We start from the raw sequence: 24194 nt of genomic DNA on the forward strand, positions 1-24194 counted from the left end.
ACGCATCATGCATTCAGTCATGCATAGTAACCAATGACTTAAATTCTGCCAAGTCACTGGTTTTCCTGGCTAGCTCAGGCAACCCATTCTATGTTCTAATAGCACTAGGGAAGAAGGAGTATTTGTACTAATTTGTCCTAGCAATTGGGATGAGGAATGTGCCTTTATCTTTGTGTCTTTCTGAGTATTTAATGAATATACATGGCTGAATGTATACATTTTTAAATGAACATTGCATACTGTGGCTTTGATTGCTAGATTGCTTTGATTTAAATGATTTTAAATAACCATTGCATACTGTGACATAAGTACTCTAGATTGCTTTGCAGTGGTTTGGTTTTGTTAGCATTACATCTAAAGTCAGAGTACAATCATTAATGGCAAGCCATATGTCAAATTTGAAAGAACACTACATCTGGTATGGAGATCAGCTGGGAAAAGCCATGACCAACAATCCTACAACAAGAATATATACGACAGAGTGTACTTATTAGATGAGGGTCAGGAAAAGAAAGTTTTTACTTGAATTCCTCAAACACCTAATTATTGAGCTAGATAGAAACCAAAAATAATGAGCATTAGTTAAATTCTGAGGTCATAATCCTGATATGGATATGAAACTAAACAGTACATGCTGATCTTCAGGACTGGAAATGTAAATCTACATTTCAGGAAATATCTATAGATTTATGCCTAATATATAATGAATGAACAAATCTGCTAAACAAGATGTAATCCACTCTACAGAAGACTTTGAGAACTGCTGGTAGTAGGAAAAGTGGTCTGAGAAAAGTTTTACATGATTCTATAATGCACATTTACTTGTCACATGTGAACGATAAAGTGATAACTGAATGGTCACAAAGAACACACACATATTTATATATATATTTATGCCATTCCAGAAATTAACCATAAATCTTTTTCGGCTAGCTGCCACATGTGACTGGTATTCGTCAACTCTTTCAGCTGCATTAGGTGCATGGCTTTAGCAAGGGAAATGTAAAGGTAGTTAATTCCCTCTGGCTAAACAGTATCTATTTAAACCATTGGCCCTTAAAGTGAATGAACTAAAACTTCACCTACCCTATCTTATCTTCTTATCTTATATAATACAGACGTTATTTCAAAAAAGAAGATGATTACGTCTAATGTGTAATGCTATTAGTCATGCATATTAACCAATGACCTAAATTTTGCTAAGTCACTGGTTTTCCTGGCTAGCTCAGGCAACCCATTCCATGTTCTTATAGCACTAGGAAAGAAGGAGTACTTGTACAAATTTGTCCTAACATATGGAATGATGAATGTGCCCTTATCCTTTTGTCTTTCTGAGTATTTTATTAGATTTTGTTTTTGTATTTGAAGATAATGGTTCAGTGTTTAATGTATAATTGCTACTTTACTTTTGAGTCATCTATCCTGAAAACTTTCTAAATTTAATGATTTAACTAAAGGTGTTACTCTAGTCAAATGTGAATATTCATTTGTTATGAGTCTCACTGCTCTTTTTTGTGTCTGTTCCAGTTTCTTAATGTTTTCTTGAGTTGAGGGGTCCCAAACAGACGATGCATATTCTATTATTGGCCTAACCAACGTTAAATAACATTTTAGTTTTATGTTCTTATTTTATTTATAGAAATTTCTTTTATTAAAACCTAATGCTTTGTTTGATTTTTTTATAGTTTCATCAATATGGGGATTCCATGACAGTTTTTCATTTATTATTACACCATTTATTATTAGGTATTTTGCATTTTTAGTCATTGTTTACTAGGAATAAGATAAGTGGAATTTATTTGTTTTAGTTTTTTTTTAGTTTTAGAGGCAATTAAGATCTAAATGAAAGTTCTCTAGTTTAATTTTAATTTAGTTTCTATTAAACATACTAAAAAAAATGACTAACTATTGGAACTCCACATTTAGCATTCAGGAAAATACAGGACAAGATGTCTTGATCTTTACACTCATCCTCGTCTAGGTGGGGGGGCACTGTGGCAACTACAGTTGTCAAAAGTTCTTCAGGTGTGGTTGTTGGTCTATCTTCTTGTGTTGCAAGAGGAGGCAGGGTATTTAGACTTGTTCTTATAGACTTCAGAGTGGTAAAGGTTGGGAACGTTTCATCAGGCACATCAGGGAGGGTAGTCTCAGAAGATGGTGGGATGGTTCTGGTAAAACCAGGCTCATCTGGTATGTTTGACTTGGAGGTGGCTGTAGGTTGGGTTTGGGATGGATAGGTGAAGATTATTTCTTCTTCAGTTGTGAAGACTTCTTCTTCAGTTGTGAAGACTTCTTCATCAGGCCATTCAGGAGGGGTTGACGTAACTGTAGACTTAATTGCTCCAAGTGCTGGTGAAGTGAGGCCTTCTTCATCAGGGAATTCAGAAGAGGTTAACTCAACTGTAGACTCAGGTTCTCCAAAAGCTGGTGAAGTGAGGCCTTCATCATCAGTGAATTCAGGAGAGGTTAACTCAACTGTAGACTCAGGTGAAGCTGGTGAAGTGAAATCTCCATCATCAGGCAATTCAGGAGATGCTGACTCAACTGTAGACTGGGGTAGTCCAGGTGCTGGTTGAACCACTACTGGAAGTTGACTTGAGACACAGCTTTGACTATACAAAAATGAAAAACATTAGGTAAAGAATAAAACAAAAATAATCTTCAAAAGAATCATAAAACACAAGTGTCATTGATGTTAACAGTACTGCAGTGTGTCAGGATAACAAATTTTAAAATAATTGGTTTCTTGCAACTTGCAAGACAATTCTAAATGTCTGAAAGTGAAATGTATTCATTATTTTATCAGTATAGATGAACACCATGAGTAACAATTTCAGGCTTCCAGTGAATGAAGGAAACTTGCAAATCAATAATACAATAAATATTACAGAATCTTGAAGAATGAGAGTACCTGGCTTCTGATGACACAGATATCTTGTTTAATTCATCGTCAGACAACTTGAGGACTGCCCCTTGGGACTCAGGTCTAGCTTGGCACAGGCCACAAATCTTACCTCTGTATTCCTCTGAGAACTCAAGCTGTAGAGATACAAATCAAAGATTGGATACTTTATAAAAAACACAATTCTTTTGGAGGGAAAGCAGTGGACCTTAGAGGTAAGAAAACATTGTGAAAAACCTTGACTAACAGTAGTCTCTTGAGCTAATAAAACATTATGAACTATTTTGACTAACAGTGCCCCCCCCCCCCCCCCAAGAGTTAAAACAGTATGATATACCCTGACTAAAACTGGTACCCCCTAAGAATTATAAAACATTATGAAATTCCTTGAAATTCCTGGCCCCTCTTAAAAACAGTAAAACATTATGAAATACTTTGACTAACACTGCCCCCCCCCCCCCTTTTGAGTTAATAAAGAATTATGAAATACCTTAACCAACACTGGTCCCCCTTAGAGTTAATAAAGAATTATGAAATACCTTAACTAACACTGGTCCCCCTTCGAGTTAATAAAGAATGAAATACCTTGACTGATAGTGGGAATGAAACTTTTATGTTAAAGAAATTGCTGGTACTCTGTAATATGACAGAGGCTGGTGGGAAGAACTTGACACTAACGCCTTTAGAATGGTCTGTGAAGCCTAATGTTGATATTATTTCTGAGTCATTTACAGAAATCTGAAGGCAAAAAAAAAAAAATTGAATTAAAAAATTAGGATACAGTTATTGTTTCAACTCACTAGGAACCAACTTATATTTATACTACATGTAATTTAGCATTTTAAAATCAATTAACTCAATTCAAAATGTATACTCATCATTTATATTTGATTGGCACAACTGCCTTTTGTTTTTATTTGGCTAACAAGTCTGTGCTAGTCCTAGTCATCAGCTTATAGCCAGTGTCTTATGTCAATAATGTTAGAGTAGAGAGCTCCAAATACTTCTGTTTTGAATGTTCTTTTCCCATTTCCCTAATGTTCTGAATGCTCTCCCCTCCTCTCCTTCTCCTCCAACCCCTCCCCATTTTTTTTCTATTCTTTCCCTGCATTCTGTATATATCAATTTGTTAAATAATTGTATTAAAACAATAGATAATTTAGTTATTTGGATTTACTTCATATTATTGTTACTAGAATTACTGCTTAACTGACAGTCTTATTCCAGCACAATACAAAAACTAATTCTTACTGAAAAACCTGAGACTTTTGGCTATAAGTAGTTAGTCTTGCAAATCCATGTCATGATGGAATTGAAAATTAATAGTAATAATTTTTTAAGCCAAAACTAAAAAGTTGTAATCATTGTAAATCACATATCAGTAAAACATTGGCACATATTTTAGACAATAAAGGCTATGTAATTATTGTCTTGAAAATGAAAATATTAAAATGTAGTTCAAGAAAACAGTAGTTCTTAATTTTTAATTGTAATCTTAATTTAAATGTAATTTCCTTATTATTTTTTTTTTGGCTTCTCAAACTGTTCCAACACTTACCGAAACTTTACCATTATTAACTAGATCAGAAGTGATGATCCATGATGTGTATGTCTTTGTCCTGGCATCCAAAACCTGAACAGCTATACTTTCAGTTCTTTCTAACATAAAACGGGTTCCCAAGCTGTAGACAGTAATGTAGGGTGCTCCCCCTTGAGAGTGAAACAGTTTCATTAAAATATGGACAAAATTTTGAAACTTTATTTTAGCATACACTTTGTGTTTCACTTTCCCTTCTGCTAAATCATAAGGGAAACTGCTCTATGAATATACATACCAGATAATGGACCACAGGGTGAAGCCAGCTTGAACTGACAATCATTATTAAAGATTGCAGACTCTTTATAGAAGTTGACCAGGTTGAGACTATAGTCTAATGAAGATTGTGGGCCAGTCATAGTACAGGTATCAATGGCTAAAGAGATCATAGTACAGGTATCAATGGCTAAAGAAATCATAGTACAGGTATCAATGGCTAAAGAGATCATAGTTCAGGTATCAATGGCTAAAGAGATCATAGTACATGTATCAATGGCTAAAGAGATCATAGTACAGGTATCAATGGCTAAAGAAATCATAGTACAGGAAGCGTGGTCGAGAGGCCAAGTGCGCTTGAACTTGGCTTGGCTTGGCTGCCTAGAAGGGGGCTCGAGGTTCGACACCCGACTCGGGCAGAGTTGTGTTTACTGAGCGCCTAAAGGCAGCACGGAAAACCAACTCCTAGATACCCCCTCCCCCCCACCAGTCCACAAATGAGATTGGACCAAAAGCGCTCTGAGCATGCTATAAGCATGAAAGTAGCGCTATATAAAAGCTATAATAATAAAATAATCAATGGCTAAAGAGATCATAGTTCAGGTATCAATGGCTAAAGAGATCATAGTACAGGTATCAATGGCTAAAGAGATCATAGTACAGGTATCAATGGCTAAAGAGATCATAGTACAGGTATCAATGGCTAAAGAGATTGAGTTTATACATTATTTTTTGGGAGAAGGGAAATCTTGTCAACAAAAAAGTAAATAATAATAATAATCTTTATTACCCATGAGGAAATTTCGTCTTACATTTTGTGCATTGTGGAAATGTTTTTTATAGTGAGAAATGTTTTTATTTTTATTTACAGATATCAATTGATGTTTTATGATTGTTAAAGATGTATATCTAAAAATAGTCATGGAATATTCAAAACACAAGAGATACATGAAAAAAAAGGGACTAATAGAATTAATTAGGAAAAGAAACTTTAAATGGTTTTATAGCGATAAAACATTATGAGAGTTGGTTTTGAGACTCACTAAACTTATTCAGAATAAATAAAACATGAGGTGGCAAAGGGAGGGGGGAGTAGGAAATTTGATTTGGTTTAGAATGAAATCTCTTCACTTTTATTTGTGTTTTGCACAGTTCTTTATTTCAGAATGAATGTTTAATTGATTTTAAGAATTGAAAGAAATATCACACCCAATATATTACTCATTTATTTAGATTAGAAATAGCTATTTGGAAATTTAGATATGAATACCAAACTAATACAATTTTAAGAATAAGTTAATTCATTATGAAAGAAATCAGCTACCTTGGCATTGCCCATTGACCAAGAGAGGAGTTTGCTGGTTACATTTGCATGTATATCCACCAATAGTGTTAACACATTGAGAGTTTGCTGGACAGTCATGTCGCCCAGTGGCACACTCATCAACATCTGGAAAAAGAATGATGAAAAACTAACTTTTAATACAATGTATTTCTAATAACTAGGCAAAAAATAACATATTTTGAAATAGTAAAAAAATTCTCTATGTCACAAAGCATAATGTTACCACTAAAACTATTTCTGTTAATGTATGCTTCTACTGAGCCAAAAATTATGCAATAAAAGCATTGTGCTATATGACCATGTCTAATTTTAAAAAAAAATTGTTTACCTTTGACACACTTGACTCTAACAGCTTTGTCAATACAGCTGCTGCCTTCATTACATTTGTAGTATTCACCATCAGCATTGAACTCACATTTTCCTTCCACTTGTCCATTGTTAGTTGCATATGGGTTTTCTATGCATTGAACATCCATAGGCCTTGGACATATGTTGCAATCTGGATTCTAAGAACAAAATGAAGAACATTTAAATTAGAATAAAGAATAAGTGGTGAAAAATAAATGTTTTGATATAAAGATTGAGTTAGCAAGAACATAGTGTCTTTTAGTTTTAAAAAAAAAAAAAGGCATTAAGGAAGATGTGTGTATCTAGACCTAGTTGCAGCCAGCATATTTCATCATGTCTTATGCAGACAAAACCATGGTCTTGATACGGGAGGCATGGTGGCTGAGTGGTAAAGCACTTGGCTTCCAAACTGGGGTCAAGGGTTTGAATCATGGTGAAGACTGGGATTTTTATTGTCAGGATCTTCTGGTGCCCTGACATTAGTTGGGGAAAAATAAAGGCAGTTGGTCATTGTACTGGCCACATGACACCCTCCTTAACCATTGCCCAAAGAAAAAGATGACCTTTACATCATCTGTCATATAGACCAATAGACCACAAGGTCTGAAAGGTGAACTTTACATACTTTACTAATTGTCTTGACAGTATATTTTTTAAGACTATTATTATTTGCAAAGTTGTGAACAGATTTAATTTATATATCAATATCCACACATGGAAAACATGCACATCCTCCAGGTGTATCCCAAAAGTCATCCTTCTTGGGCTATTCACGACTGGCTCAAGAAAAACTGGTCGTCTCCACCTACGTTAAGTGGATGTAGTGGATGTAATCAATAGGGTCCTCAAAGCAGTGAAAATTGATACTGACTACTGGGAAGACATAGCACTAGACCACACTATGGGGAGAAAGATAATGATCAAGAAAGCTATGGACAGTAAAAAAAACATAGACAAAAAATGGCTGGCTCCTACCACCAAAGCAAAAGCCAGCTTAACTTGCAATATATGCAGACAGGATTACCTCTCCAAAATAGGGCTCCACAGTTCTACAAGATGAACCATAGCTGTTACAATTGAAGGAGGTCAACAAAAAATCCACACATGTACTACTTAGCACTACTATTAGTTGTACATATCCAAAATGATAATATTAGTCTAAGTCTTTTTTTAAAAAAAGCTTTTTCTATGACTTTGTTACATGCTTAACATTTTTTTGGTCCACTCTTCCAATAAATGTCGTCATAATCTTCTGTTTTTATTGTAGTTATGCCCTGAACTTTAAATATTGAATCAAAAATATTAAAATATTGTACATCAAAAAGAAAATGTTTCCTAGAGTCAATTTTCCCACCTCCAACATTGAAGTTCGTGTCTCGAGGTCTCCATCATCATCCATATTGCTGTCTGTGTTACAGGGTGGAGTCCATTCAGTATCATCATCATTAACCACACCTTATTAATTAGAATATCAGTAGCATCTTTATTATACATTGAGAACAAACCCTTTTTTTTATATGTAAAAAAAAACAATAGCTGAGAAACTGATATAAATTATTGTAAAAAAATTAGACAATGTTAAAATAATTTACTAAAATTTAGTTTTATAGAGCTTTTTACAATCTAAATTTTGCATTTTTTTTTTCAAGAACTGTGACATTTATATAAAAAATTCTAAAATTATTCGTTACTTACGTTCTTTGCAGATGAAATTGGCAACAGTGTCTGGAGAAACTGCCTCATAGACCAAATTATTATTGTTCAGTGTGACTTTGATGCTAAGGGAGGTGCCACTAGCAGGGATCGCTTTGGGGTTAATGGATGGAGATAGCCTGATCTTGTTTTTAACATGGCCACTACAGTCATAGTTAGACCACTCAATTTTGCCTTTTTCCTCTGGTTTCAAAATATCATCAAACCTAACTGAACCATCATCGTTTGGTGAGGCTTTCACACGACCAGCAATGTATGTTTCTTCTAGAGAAGAAAATCAATAGAGTTTGTTCAAACTTACAATGTTTACAAAACATTGCAGACTTTTAATAGTAATTTCCCTGTACACAAAATCAATATATAGATTGAGTAATAAAATAATTGTTGTGTTAGAAGAAAACAACGCTACTAAAATATTCTTTTGTTTAGCTAAAGTTTTGTTGTTAAATGGACTGGACAGAATAAACCCACATGATAGTAAGTGGAAAGTAAAGTAAAATACTCCTTTCAGACCTTTCTATCTATAGGACATTAGATTCTATAGCTAGCACAATGACAGTTAAACATTAGAGTTGGGTGGGCTCAGGCCTTCCTAAAAAAATCCTGAAAGTCAAAATCCAAGTCTACAATGAGATTCAAATGTAAGGCTCATAGGTATGGAAGCCAAGTTATTTACCACTCAGGTAAAGCCACACCCCTATCAAAATGGCTAGGGCCCCACTAAATACACATATTAAAGTTGTAAGGGGGGGGGGGGTCAAAAATAGTGAAAGAGTTGTACCTTGCTCAACAATGAATTAAAAAGACATAAAAGTGTTGCAAATCATCAAAAGATCAATTATAATTACTCACAAATATGATTAAAGTTTGACTATCATAAAAAACACAAGATATAATAATAAAAAAAAAAGCTTTAGACTGAAACTCATTAGCTAAAGCAATACTATTCTGATAACTGAGTAATAACAAAATTTAATGATTGCCTCATCTATAATAAAGCTCAACATTATTGCCAGAAAATTTTGAACAGATAGGATTCAGCAGGATGTTCTAAAATGAGATCAATGTATGATAACCAGAGTAACAAACTTGGCTTTGCTAAGCTGATATCAAGGGAGAGTTAATGCTTAATGGACTCTTAGAACACCCTTACATTTTTCAAATACATATCATGTTTTTTTTTCAAAGTTTAGATTCCAATTGCTCATCATTATAATCCCAGTTAGTGTACAGGGAATAATTTCAAAGCAGTTTAATTGAGCCAGGCCTCCATTGAGTGATGCTGAAAAAATTTACAGGTGATCTTACACACTGTATGTATACAAAGTATACAAAATGTTCAAATTTTCTTACTTGTAAAATTTCTTCTGCATTAAAATGACAAAAGTTTGGAAATAAAGTATAATACCAAGTGACAAATTCAGTTTCACAGTGATTCAAGTTCTTTTTGTGTTTGTTTATTCAGTCTATTTTTTAGCATAAACTTTTTTTTTTACAAAGGAGAAAGAATCTTTGTAAAAAAAAACAACTTTTGTCTTCAGTTAAAAATAATGAACATCTCAAGTCATGCATAATGAATGAACATTGCAAGTCATGCATAATGTATGAACAACGTAAGTCATGCATAATGAATGAGCATCGCGAGTCATGTATAATAAATGAACATTACAAGTCATGTTTTCATCTTTTTTTGTCAGCACCAAAGCTTCAATTCTAATTTAATATGAATATACTTTTTGTCTGTCCCTTTCATTAGACAATGCTGTTGTTCTGATGTATTAACTCACTTATTCCATGGTTTTGTAAGATATTTCTTAAGGATGCTTCATCACCATCACTGTCTACATTGATGAGAGTTCCATCTTGTTCATTACAGACTAAAACAGACCTGACCCATGTGTTAGTTTGTTTAGAAGGCTTCACACACTTGTCTCCTTCTTTAACAAAACCTTTAGTACATACAACTGGGTCACCTGAAATCAAAGAGTTATTTGTGCAAAGCTTTTTAGAAATAATTCCCATGAACTTGTGCATAGGCGGAGTTAAACTTTTAGAAACTGTAGAAATAATGATTGTCCTTTTTCTTATGTGTGCACTGCTTATTATATTTTTTATGAGGTAGAAGATTGTTCAGTTTCTGTGATCACATTATAATAATAATAATCTTTATTATTTGTGAGGAATTTGTTTTACAATTGTGTAGTACAAATAATACATTATTAGAGCACACAAAATATACATACAAATCCCAGTTTTTATTTAACATTAAATGAGAAATTTATATCAGAACGTTACATTTTGTTCAACGACACTGTAAATGTTCATCAAATATCTGTGGTATAATTAAAAATATGGCAAAGAGTTCATAAATAATTATAATGATCTCTAAATCAATATTATTATTTCTTTTTGTAAGTGCACCCCAAACCCCATTGCTCTTGTAGCATTCTCAGTGCAATCTGGTAAAACTTTCTTTAGTGGACCTGTGTAAAAGGGGAGGGGGAGGTATCATGGAGAAAGTTTCCATTCTGCCTGTAGGCATTCATCACAAACAAATCAGCTTGAGTCTAACTTTGAATTAAAAATTGTTTAGTCTATATTGAGATTTGAACTTCAACTTGAGATTTTGGAAAACAAAAGGTTTGTTGACTTACGTATACACTGGTCACTGGTTCCTTGTCTACTAAAACCTTGAGCACATTCTACTCGGGGTGGAATATCAGAGTTACAGACAGTGTTAGGTTGCAGATTGAATTCTGAGTGAACCAAGTCACTGGATCCATCCTCCTTCACATAGCAAGTCACCTTCTCTTTACATCCAGGCAAAATGAACTCTTGACCAGGCTGGAAGAGAACAGTAATGTTAAAAATCTTTACACTAGTCAAGATTTGATCAACATTTACAAGAACTAAGCTACTAAAATTATACATTGGCAATTTTTGTTTAGTAAATGCAAGCTCTCTTAAAGCATCCCATGGCCTCTGTGGTATTATACATCTCAGGAGACAATTTTTACACAAGCTGATATATCTGAGCTGAAGAAAGCAATTCTAGTGGAAAAAGTCCGAATTTCTCAGAGTCACATGTATGTTGTGTTTACATCTCGCAACATGCTTAGTTTTTGTTACTTCATAAAGTGAATCTGAAGCATTTTAGGACAATAATTAGCGGTTTTAATTAATTGATTAGCACCAAACTATAATTTGTTAATACAGGAGAATCTAGATAGCCATCTTTTTATAGTTTCAACTTAAACAGTGAAACATTTGACAATTAGAACCTTACAGTCAGATAGATTAATTGGGTTTAGACCAAATATACATATTGTTTGCTGCATCACAATCTCATAGTATTCATGGCAGAGGCAAGTAGGCCTATTATGCCAATATCTCTATGGTTGTACTTACATATTTAACATAAATAAACAGCAGCACCAGGGACCAAGTTTTTAAATGAGAGAAAGTAGTGATTTAAATGCGATGAAAATAAGGGACTGCGCCTAATCAAGGCCCGAACCAGTGACCCTGGAAACAACAACACCGACTATAGTGTATAGTGAAGTAACATTGAGATATACAAGAGCAGAAAAACTAATTTTAGCAGATGTTGTTCCTTGATTAACATGTCTAAAATAATTGAACTCTTCATAAACTTATTCAGTTAACTTAAACATGTTAAAAAAGATGAATATCTAATTACATTAGCAATTGAAAAGTAATAGAAATAACATGGCCTAGCCCTTGTTTATAACACAACCATGTGACTTTTTCTAAAGTAGGTCTGAGACCAGAATAACCCCATTGCCTGGATTCTATCTATTTCCTTATGTTTCACTGAATTTGGAATCTAGTTATTTCTAGTACTCACAGCAATGTTCCATGAATTGGTGTTGCCATTTAAGTTGATTTTGCAGCCACATTGATCTGCGGTCACGCATTTGTCTCCCAGTTTCATCAAACCACCTGGACAAACGCAGCCTTCAATGGGTGTGTCCACACAGGTTGCTCCAGCGACAACACTCCTACCACAAACAGGCTCGCAAGCAGCATTCACACTGTAGACTTTGTTACCACAGTCCAGTGCTGTAAGTAAAATAGAATATCAAATGTTATATAATGATGACGCTTCAATTCTTGAAATGGAACTTATATATACGTGAAATTGGGTTAATTCTTTTGAAGTTTTTTCATTTTGAAAAATTCTAATTTTTGTTATAAATGACCAAAGTAAATTTAATTTATAGAAAACTGTAATTATTTTACCATTATAGTAAATGTGTATTCATACTTTAAAAAAAAATCTCACTGGATGTAAGTATATTTTAAAAATAATTTAACTTGTCAGCTTAAAAAAAAGTAAAGTATCCCTTTCAGACTTTGTAATCTATGGAGCAGATAATGCATAGATCATCTGATACTGTGGTCAATGAGGATGTCATGTGGCCAGCACAATCACCAACCGCCTTTACTTTTCCATTAGAGCTGGGTAGACTCAGGGGCATCCTGAAAATTCAGAAATTCAAAATCCCAGAAATTCAAAATCCCAGTCTTCACCGGGATTCAAACCTGAGAGCCCTTGTTTAAGAAGCCAAGTGTTTTACCACTCAGCCTTCATGCTCCCAAACTTGTCAGCTAAAACAAATTTTTAAAAATACATAGTATGGTCATCTACTCACGGCAAAATCCAGTACTTCTCCATTTGCCCACAGTGAATCCTTTACTGGCACAAAGGTCAGCCTGTGCTTTGGCAGCTAAACATTTGGCATTAGGGCTTCCGTGACAACTGTCGTAGATGCAGGTCCCTTGCAGATATGCACGATCTACTTTCAACTAGCAAAGGAAAATTCATAGTTTTAGGTTGCAAAACATAAATAAAATACTCAAAAAAATTATTTTAAAAACTTTTTTTTATCCCTTATGTTCAGACAAATGCAAAGGAGTACTTTCCTAGAGTGAGTTGCCTAAACCAGAATCAATAACTTAAAAAAAAAGGCTAAATAATAAGAATTGATAAAGTAAAATCAAAACTTTTAAAATTGATTTAAAGAAAAATATTAAATTATGGAAAAAAAAAGATCTGAATACTTTGGAGTAAAAATATTTTGTTCAACACATACTAGTTTGATTATGAATAATAGGAGACTTACAAAGTCTAAGCATGCACTCAATGGACTAGTTAAATCTGTGAAGAAGCCACACTCTGTGTTTTTAGAAAGTTGTGTTTTTACATCAGCTGCACAATCATCAGGTGGAGCAGTTGCCTTTTTACATCTGTGTAGGGATAGATTCTAAGAATTAACAACTTATTAATTAAGGATTTTGTATGCATAAAGACCACATAACAATCAGTGTCCCCAACAGTCCAAGAGACTAAAAGACATGTGAAGGAAGCTGGTAAACTCCATTACTATATCATATTCTAAAAGTTTAGGTCATATATATATATATGTATAAGGTAACAAGAAATAGCAGTCTTCAACCTCTATCAAAGTATACCACATAAAGTGATTGATTTATCATATTTAATATAAATTGAATTCAAGTTAATGTACTGTCACATCATTAATTATAGCTATTGTAAATGTATTAGTTGCCAAGCACGAAGTCAACTCTCTATTTGTGTTTCACATGAGAGACAAGAATCCACAGTTGAATTGTGGGGTGTTAAATCACATGGTCAGTTAGTAGTGGCCAGGTCCTTAAGCTGTAAGGATGTTTAATGTAGTTGATTCTGTGATTTAGTATCAGTTGTGTACTTAGAATATTTCATTGGATTTGTGAAGCATAATATGTATCTCTTTGTGGCTGGAAGTGCCAGTGAATGGTTATTTTATTTTATTGGAAATAAATATTGTCTGCCGATCAAGGTCTTATGTTATTACTATTAATATTTGTTGTGCTGTGCTGAATGAAGTAGACATACGAGATAAAAAGTAATACACCAGCTCAAGTGAAGCAAGGCATCTTTAATTATTTTAATAAGTACAATCCAATGTCACTCAGTAAGGAGTTGACATATTTGGTGGCCAGTAAAATGTGTATACAATATAAGCTTGACTTCAAACTATATTTACTATGCTAAATCATATTTAGCCTGTCTACATGTTGGCCATAACTAAACCAGCTTCAAGTATTCGTCTCAATGTTATTGGACAATCAAGCTTGACTACATAAAAAAAAAAACTAGATCTTACTCTTCAACATCATTCAGTGGGTTAGGGAGAATCCAAGTGTCAGCTGCCTGAGTCATGAGCTTGTCATCCCAATCATCACTCTTTCCAGGTATAGAGATGATAGTCTCATTGGCAAGTTGAAACTGTCTCTTGTCACATTTGCCACAGTTACCACAAAGACCCTCAGTAAAGCCTCTAGAGGTCTCTGAATAAAAAAGTGTCAAAGTTTGCATGATTATTATAAGAGATAAGATAAGATAATTTTATTGATCCAATCAAATGAAAATTCAGTTTGACTACAATTGACAACCTCGGCGTAACTACTTTACAAAAACAATACGGATGAAAAAATTCGAACAGCAATCACTCACACACATTCACAACCTGCACTTTATGAGTTTGACTTCTATGTACTTCTCGATGACGATACTGATAATTATCTGATTAAAATGTAAGGTAATCATAAAATGGGTATTTAAGTTGTGATTTTTTTTTACACAGCCTTCTTTTCATCTGGGGATTACCACCTTCCCAAAATGATACCAAAATAACTTAGTGATTTTCATAATCTCAGAGTCAGACACTTTAAGTAACAATGTACATCTTTTTATTACTATAGCAAGTGTGCAGAAGAGGTCAGAACTGACTATAACTATTAACATTTTTATAAAGTTCTTCTCACCAAGACCTTAGTCTTATGTGTGTTATAATTAGTTTTCTGTAACAGCTTTTACTTTAAATTGAAAAAGAATTAACATTAAGGATATTACTGCATAAAAAAATGGTGAAATGACTGTCAACCTTGATGAAAAGGTTTTATCATATGTTTCCCAAATCTCTGAAATCTGATATCCTTTTGTAGTGCCATATGATGCCAAAAGAACACTTGACCCACTTGTTCAAAATTGATCCTAACTATGTAATCATTATTGCCTTTGCCCCTTCTCCTGTCAGTGGTAACCTCCATTACATGGATGTAATAAAACGGGACCTCAAAATAGTGAACATCGATACTGACCATTGGGAAGACATAGCCCTAGACTGCACTAGATGGAGAGAGACAGTGAACAAGAAAGCTATGGACAGCAAAAAAACATGGGCCTCAGCTCTGGAAGAAAAGTGTACCATGCAAAATACGGCTAGCTCCTCTACCACCAAAGCGAAAGTCACCTTAACCTGCGATATTTGTGTACAGGAGAGTCTCTCCAAAATAGGGCTCCACAGTCACATGAAAAATGTTTGAGATGAACCATAGTTGCTTTACGACTGAAGGAGGCCACAACAATTACTGTCTCTCTCTCCCTCTCTTTCTCTCTCACTCAAAGCTTTCACTCATTCTTCCTTTTCCTTCAAATATTTAATTTTGTAGAACAAGAAATGAGGCAGAAGAATACAAATTATATGTATTAAGGGCTTTTTCTTGGGGGGGGGGGGGGGGGGGGAGAGAGAGAGGGGATCAAAGCATCTACAGAATACAAAACTTCAAGAGTTAAAATGAGTGTTGTGGAGAGGGAGATGTTATAACCCTAACCTTATCACTGGAAGATCAAAAAACATCCACCAACTTTTTCAATGCTGTAAATAGTATGGTACATTCCTAAATGCTGCTGGTAAAGTCATTGGCAAAAAACAAATTCCATTTGGACAGCTTTTTGAGACAAACATCCATAAAAAAGCTAAAAAAAAAGTTATAGAAATAAAAAATCGCCATTTGGGTCAGGATTTTGTGATTTTATCATCACAAAAGAGATACAAGACACCGATAGCAAAGACAAACAGACACAAACACTCTTTTGTTCCCTGGCAATCAAATCATTAAATAGAAACAATCTGATATAAACTTTTCACATTTAAATTATGAGTGAGTCTGGTGTGAATGCACATTTTGTGTTTTTTTTTTATAGTTATAATGTTTTGTTTGATGCTATGCACAAATTTTAAGACAAATTTCCTTACGGACAATAAAGATTATTATTATTATTATATTCCTAGTAGTGAAACACAGATAACAGCTAATTTTCTTTATGCTTCAAAATATTTTACACATGTAAAAAAAGGTTAGTCCTGTTTAATGATTTTTTTGGGGGGGAGGGTTTGGGGGGGGGGGGGGGATTTTTTTTTCTCCCCCCCCCCCCCCAAATGAAAAAAAAAATTAATAGTATGTATGTCTGTGTGTGTACATGATCTTTATTACATTCTGACCCTTCATTCTTTCGGAAGACGTTTATTATGCCCTAGAATGTATTTTCCTGAAGTTAGTGGAGAAATTGTAGATTCCACACCATTGCCAGCAAGGGTTTTGGGGAGCGCATGGAGCTCCCCCAGCACGGGGCTAAGCCCTGCGGCCAAGCACTACTTCTGGTATTGAAAGCCAACAAAATTAATATTCTGAGGTATCTACAGTAAATTTTCCTGCTATTAAAAAGTTTTATTTCAAAAACCTAAAATGCATTCTTACTGCCTTACTGGCGCTAAGTTGTACTAGGATGTCATCGCAACCTTTAGTATGCGTAATTCATTTTGTCGGAAGACATGTTCCGCAAACCTCATGCGACTCTCTGTCACAACCTTACTAAGGTGTCGACTTCAAATTCGGCATAGGATTTCCTTGATTTAGACCCGATCTCTATAACTGACTCCTAAAACCTGTCTTAGCCATCTTTGTTGAGCCACATTTAGTTATTTTCAATTTCGGCACTTTATTAATGGAGCCCCGCCACTGCTAGAAATGTGTAACCTCTCTTGAATACGCTCTTGGAATTAGGTGACTGTAGTTTGCTTTAGATTTTATATCGAAAAGGGAAGTTTTATCATCAAAATCATCTGTTGTGGATTTTAAACTAAAAATCTCTGGAGTTGTTTTGTTTTTTTAATTCAAAACCCCATTTAGCTACGGTCATAGAATTTGGTAACTGTAGTTTGCTTTAGAATAATATTGAAGATGGAGGTTTTCCCACCTCTAAACTCTCTCTAGGGGGATTTTAAACTCAAAACCATCTGGAGGGGTTTTAAACTTTTAAGAAAAGCCATCTGTAGGAGAGGGGTTTAAACTCAAAACCCCCAATTGGCTTGGGTACGCTCAAATAATTTTAGTGTGTAATTTGCTTTTTTTTATATTAAAGAGGTATTTTTGTAGCATCGAACCCCGCTGAAAGGGGGTTTAAACTCAAAACCTCTTTTGGCAACTCTCATAGCATTTTCAGTGCGTAATTTGCTTTTTTTTTTTTATATTGAAGAGTTATTTTTTTAGCTTCAAACTCCAATGGAGGGGAGTTTAAACTCAAAACCCCTTTGACTACACTCATAGAATTTTGAGTGTATAATTAGCTTTGTTTTTAATATTAAAGATGAAAGGGGTTTGAACTCAAAACTGAGTCAAAACCCATTTAGCTACGCTCATAACATTTTAAGTGCACAATTTACTTTTTTTTTCATATTGAAGAAGTATTTTTAACTTCAGACACCGCTGACTGGGGATTAAACTCAAAACTGAGTCGAAACCCATGTACCTATGCTCATAACATTTTGAGTGCATAAATTGCTTTTTTTTTATATTAAGAGGTATTTTTTAGCTTCAAACCCTAATGAAGAGGGGGGGGGGGGGGGGTTAAACTCAAAACCCTTTGGCAACACTCATAGAATTTTGAGTGTGTAATTTTTTTTTTTATATTGAATAAGGGTTATAAAATCAAAATCTTCATTAACTGTGCTCTTGGAATTTGGGGAATGTCGTTTGATGACGGTTTGCTTTTTTTTTTTGTTTTGTTTTTAGAAGAGAGGGATTTAACTGCAAAAACCCCTGGTAGGGGGGTTTTAAACTCAAAACTTGCTGGTAGGGGGTTTTAAACTTAAAACACCCTGATAGGGGTTTTGAACTCAAACCCCCTGGTAGGGGATTTTAAACTCAAAACACCCTGGTAGGGGTTTTAAACTCAAAACCCCCTGATAGGGGTTTTAGACTCAAAACCCTCTGATAGGGGTTTTAAGCTCAAACCTTCCTGGTAGGGGGTTTTAAACTCAAAACCCCTTGGCTGTGCTGGGGCAAGTGATTGTATAGTATTAAAATGTCACCCAAAATAAACAAAATCAAAGCAAAAAATCAATTACTAAATTCCGGGAGGGGGGGGGGTTGAACCCAAAAAAAACAAACCCTGGCTACGCCCAAGATGTTAATAATTTGTTTCTAAAGAGCCCAGAGCTAACAATGTGTCATTAAAAATGCTTTATAATAATTATTTTAAAAGGAATTATAAGGCATTGTCTTCAAAGTCCCAAGATTAGGGAAAAATTGTAAAAATAACAGTGACCTATATATTTTAAGAAGTATCCTTTTTCAGATCTTGTGATCTGTTGCTATGGCCAACAATTAACAAAGGTGCCATGTGGCCAGCAAGGGCGAGGTGGCTGAGTGGTAAAGCACTTGGCTTCAGAACAACAGGTGCCAAGTTTAAATCTCTCTAAGACAAGGATTTTCAACTTTGGGATTTTTAGGACGCTCATGGGTAGCTGACATAAGTTGGAGAATGTAACATAGGTTGGTCATAGTGCTAGCCAAATGTCATGCTCTTGAACTGTCTGCCCATGTCATGTACCCAATAGAATGAAATATCAACGTGAAGCTAAGTGCTAAAACAAATGAATGATACATACATTTAGACAGAGATTAAAGGCAGAACCAGGGACCAAATTTTTAATCAGAGAAAAAAGTGAATTATATGTGACAAAAATAAGGGACTGCACCAACCAAGGCCCAAACACATGTCCCCGGAAATGGCAACACTGTCTAGCAGCAACGCACTACCAAGCAAATTAACATCTAGTCCATAGAGATGTCCAAAATACATCTTTCTGATCTAAAGTATTTCGCCAGTAAGCAATTACTACTCCAGCTAGCTCCACCCCTCTCCTTGCAACACCCAACTTCAAAAAATTTCAACAGAGCTGACACAGACAGCTGTTAGGCCTATATGAGACAAATAATGGCTCTATCTAACTGTGCATCTCTCGATATGACAAGAGGACGACATAAATACACTAGAGAAGCTTCAGTGAGTATGAGCAATCAAGCTGTAAATGCATAATTTTGACATAATTATCTTCTCTTTTGAAATACCTGTAATTTATAATTTATAAGATAAGACAAGAATGTTATCTATAAATGAAGTGGATTTATAAACTTTTCAACTTTACTTCATTTATAGAAATACATCTTACAAATTTATGCTGCATTACATTGGTATCTAATATTTTGGCTGTCAAGAATCAAACTTATCTACATTTAAATATCAAGATTTGAACATAAAGCCTTCCTAATATTTGTAACTATCAAATGATAGTTGAGTAAAAAGAACCCAAAAAAAAAGATGTAATATTTAGACAAACAAAAAATTCAATAACTTACCTGGCACATCAACAGCAAGTTTGCTGCCTGAAACTTCAGCTTTCAAAGATATGAAGGATGAAATAAACAAGAAGTAGCCAGGCTTGACCACAGTGCGTATTCCACATCCTGTTGTATAGTCTGTCTGGTCTATGGTTTTTCCATTTATCTGATCAAACATACGCATTATAACATCTCTAACTGTATTCTAAATTGCTTCTGCTAAATTTTTCAGTAATGATATATATTATATATATATATATATGGTCGAGAGGCTAAGTGCGCTTGAACTTGGCTTGGCTTGGCTACCTAGAAGGGGGCTCGAGGTTCGAGACCCGACTCAGGCAGAGTTGTGTTTACTTAGCGCCCAAAGGCAGCACGGAAAACCAACTCCCAGATACCCCCTCCCCCCCACTGGTCCACAGATGAGATTGGACCAAAAGCGCTCTGAGCATGCTATAAGCATGAAAGTAGCGCTATATAAAAGCTATAATAAGTATAGTGCAATCTGGGTAGGCTTTAATTGAATAAGATTTTAAGGGGAGGTATCCCTAGAGAAAATTGAGTTTTAGGTCTAGGATATCGATTTTTAACTAATAACATAATTAAGTAGATCAATCATTTTTCTTTACATTATAATCATTTTTATTGCTTAAATCTGTGTCTAAAACATGTGTTTTTAATGTTTTTGAAAGGTCTATGAGACAAAATCTTAATAAAATTTATACTTTAAACTCATTTTTCTCAAAATGTTAGTTTTTGCACATGTCATTGTGCTTTACTAGGAATTTCTCCTAAACTACTTGATAGATTTTGATGAAATTTGAAACACTTCTTAAGGACATCATTAACTTTACTCGTACAATGATTGTTTTTCAATATTTTATTTACTTTTTTTTTAAAAAGCATTTTTAATTAATATTTATCCTGTTTTTTTAGGTCTAAAAAATACTAAAAATTCAAAAATTTGTAAAAAATTTAACATACTTAAATCTTTAATTCTGACGTTGTACCAATTTAGAGGATCCTTTTTTCTTATCTTTTAATTTAATTTCATGTATTTCTAATCTATATTTTTTACAAAATTCAGAGTTTTAATTTGTATACAATAAACAAAATGGCCGCTGTTACCATGGCAACCATCATTCAAAAAACTTTTTTTTTAGCATTATTTATTTTAGAATATCATTATATGTTACCATAACAAATTTCAAAGACCTAGCTTAAGAAATAACAAAAATAAGATTTTCAGGGATACCTCCCCTTAATGGGAATATTAATGTTTCAGCTGTAGAATAAGGATATTATGATTGATGTAAGTTGAGCCATTTGATAGTAAGTGAAAATGAATTTTAAAAATCGATGCTAGCTCCAGTATTGATATGTTAGATCTAGTCAAACGGGAGATTGGAAGGCAACTAAATATAACATGAAATTTTAATGTTTTTGAGTTTTGTAGGCCTATTTATGACTTCAAACATGATGCTTAACCCTAGGCTTATTTTTCTCTATTATAAAAGGTTTTTGTTAGGTTTTATAATTTTTTTTCCGTGAATTTACTCAAAAAATTGATTTTTTTAGATAATTGATACAGAGTTATATCCCTTCTCTTAAGGATGGGGTAGATAGTTTCTGACAACTGCTTAGTGGTGAAATGGTTTATATAAACCCAAATAATACAATCTTTATAAACCAAGAAGAAGCTATTTTAAGAACACATGTAAGTGAGTAACAATACTATATCCTATTTGGTCTTTACCGTGAACTTTGAATCTCCAACTTTAAATGTGATCTCAAAGTTTTCTTTGACTTCAGTTCCACTCTTAATGACTGGGCAGTTCTCAATAGTAATGTAAACAATATCAATACAGGTGGCTCCTTTTTTCTCCCCACAGCTTTTGTGCTGTGTGGCTACCTGATATTTTGGGGAGTTGCCATTGTAATCTTTTGTCAGACGAACCCACACGTATCTAAAGTAATGAAAAACATAAAGTAACTTTAAAGAAACTTTTTTAAAGAAATATTTATAAATTCAAATTAGTTTTTTTTTTAATATTATGGTGGCCAGCATATCTTATCTTATCTTATATAATACAGACGTTACTTCAAAAAAGAAGATGATTATGTCCTACGCGTCATGCATTTAGTCATGCATATTAACCAATGACTTAAATTCTGCCAAGTCACTGGTTTTCCTGGCTAGCTCAGGCAACCCATTCCATGCTCTAATAGCACTAGGAAAGAAGGAGTATTTGTACAAATTTGTCCTAGCATATGGGACGAGGAATGTGCCTTTATCTTTGTGTCTTTCAGAGTATTTTATTAAATTTTGTTTTTGTATTTGAAGATTATGGTTCAGTGTTTTATGTATTATTGTTTTGAGCCTTCTGTCCTGAAGGCTTTCTAAATTTAGTGATTTTACTAAAGGTGTTACTCTAGTCAAATGTGAATATTCGTTTGTTATGAATCGCACTGCTCTATCTTGTGTCTGTTCTAGTTTCTTAATGTTTTCTTGAGTTGAGGGGTCCCAAACAGAGGATGCATATTCTATTATTGGCCTAACCAAGGTTAAATAACATTTTAGTTTTATGTTCTTATTTGATTTATAGAAATTTCTTTTAATAAATCCTAATGCTTTGTTTGATTTTTTTGTAGTTTCATCAATATGTGGATTCCATGACAGTTTTTCATTTATTATAACACCTAGGTATTTTGCTTTTTTAGTCTGTGTTACTGGTTTGCCATGAATAAGATAAGTGGAATTAATTTGTTTTAGTTTTTTTGTTACTCTTAACAACTGACATTTTTCTGGGTGGAAAGACATGCTCCAATTTGATTCCCATTTCTGTAATTCATCTAATTCTCTTTGTAAAATATCTGTGTCTTGTGTTGTTTTTATTGTTCTATATATTATGCAATCGTCTGCAAATAATCTGACTTTTGTTCCTGAAGTAATGCAATTTGGTAAATCATTTATGTAAATTAAAAATAGTAGTGGACCCAAGACTGTTCCTTGAGGTACACCTGAGTTTACTGTTATCGGTGTTGATTTAGAGCCATTTATTATTACAGTTTGTTCTCTCCCTATCAGAAAGTCTTTAATCCACTGATGCAGTGGACCATTAATGCCGAAATATTTTAATTTTTTAAGCAAACTATGGTGGTGAACTTTGTCAAAAGCCTTAGAAAAATCTAGTAAGATAGCATCTATTTGTTCACTATTATCTAAACCTTTTGAGAAATCATCAATTAGTCCTATTAGTTGTGTTTCACATGATCTATATTTCCTAAAGCCATGTTGGTATGGTGTGAGGACATTATGTTTGTCTAAGTGGTTTATGATGTTGCTACATATTATGTGTTCTAGGATTTTACATGTGATGCTGGTAAGTGATACTGGTCTGTAGTTTCCTGGGTCAGATTTTTCTCCTTTTTTAAATAGGGGGGTGACATTAGCTTCTTTCCAGTCCTTTGGTACTCTGCCCTGGTTAAGAGAAGCCTGAAAGAATATTTTGAACACTGGGGCTAGCTCATTACTTAGTTCTTTGAGTAATCTAGCTGGAATACCATCAGGTCCAGAAGCTTTATTTGGTTTGGTGTTGGCTAATAGTTTTTGAATTCCATTTTCTTGTACTACTATATCTTCTATGTTGTCTACTTGGTTCAAATTCAGTAATATGTCTTTGTCTCCTGGGGCTGAGGTGGGGCTGAGAATGCTGATGCAAAGTATTTGTTTAGGATGTTTGCTTTAGTTTCATTATCATTATGTATTATGTTATGTTCATCTTTTAATGGCGCTACGCCTGTTGTTTCCATTTTCTTAGACTTAATGTATGACCATAGGTTTTTGTTGTTATCTTTAGATATTACATTGTTTATGTATTCACTCTGCAGCTGTCTGCTTACTTTTTGGGTTAAGTGTTTAATTTTTATATACTTTTTGTAAACTCTTTCTGCATTAGTTTCTTTAAATTTTCTATATAGGTTTTCCTTCTGTTTACAAAGCTTCTTTAGTCTATTATTAAACCAGCATTTATTTATTTTGTTTGATGTGTATTTAGTTGGTATATGATTTTCTATAATGCTTTTAAGATGGTTTTTAATGAAATTCCAGAGGTCATCGACTGGTTGGTTAATGTCTTTTTCTAATAAGAATGTTTGTTGAAAGTTTAATGCAGCTTGGTGTAGTTGTGTTAGGTTACATTTATTCCAGAGTAATATTTTTCTTTTGGGTTTTGTATTGGCTACTGCTTTTATCTGACTGTGTATTTTTATGATCTCATGGTCTGATAGACCAGGGATAATATCATAATCAACTCCTAATCCAGGTCTGTTGGTTGAGAAGAGATCTAATGTGTTGTTTAATCTAGTTGGCTTTTTAATGATTTGATCTAAACTTAGGTTGTGTAAAGTTTCTATGAAAAGCTCATTTATGTCCTTAAGGTTTTGGTGTTTATCTATGGTTAGTGTTTTCCAATTTATATCAGGTAGGTTGAAATCACCCATAATCCAAAAAACTG

At 33.9% G+C, this 24194-nt stretch overlaps 1 protein-coding gene across 3 annotated transcripts in view; it reads right to left on the reverse strand.

Moving 5' to 3' along the window:
• The window catches only part of LOC106062065 (uncharacterized), a 105451-nt gene that overhangs the window by 10512 nt on the left and 70745 nt on the right, over positions 1-24194 (reverse strand). For all 3 annotated transcript variants that reach the window (XM_056023347.1, XM_056023345.1, XM_056023346.1), the window contains 17 exons: positions 21434-21644; positions 19696-19843; positions 14316-14499; positions 13269-13392; positions 12798-12951; positions 11990-12204; positions 10776-10965; positions 9909-10094; positions 8104-8385; positions 7763-7863; positions 6389-6566; positions 6040-6165; positions 4738-4875; positions 4461-4612; positions 3488-3640; positions 2912-3039; positions 1907-2612 (listed from right to left, as the gene is read on the reverse strand). In XM_056023347.1, coding sequence (XP_055879322.1) covers positions 1907-2612; positions 2912-3039; positions 3488-3640; positions 4461-4612; positions 4738-4875; positions 6040-6165; positions 6389-6566; positions 7763-7863; positions 8104-8385; positions 9909-10094; positions 10776-10965; positions 11990-12204; positions 12798-12951; positions 13269-13392; positions 14316-14499; positions 19696-19843; positions 21434-21644 — 3376 coding nt within the window. The remainder of the gene's footprint in view (positions 1-1906; positions 2613-2911; positions 3040-3487; positions 3641-4460; positions 4613-4737; positions 4876-6039; positions 6166-6388; positions 6567-7762; positions 7864-8103; positions 8386-9908; positions 10095-10775; positions 10966-11989; positions 12205-12797; positions 12952-13268; positions 13393-14315; positions 14500-19695; positions 19844-21433; positions 21645-24194) is intronic.

The sequence above is a fragment of the Biomphalaria glabrata genome, chromosome 3 (genome assembly GCF_947242115.1).
Source record: "Biomphalaria glabrata chromosome 3, xgBioGlab47.1, whole genome shotgun sequence".
Taxonomy (NCBI): Eukaryota; Metazoa; Mollusca; class Gastropoda; family Planorbidae; genus Biomphalaria; species Biomphalaria glabrata.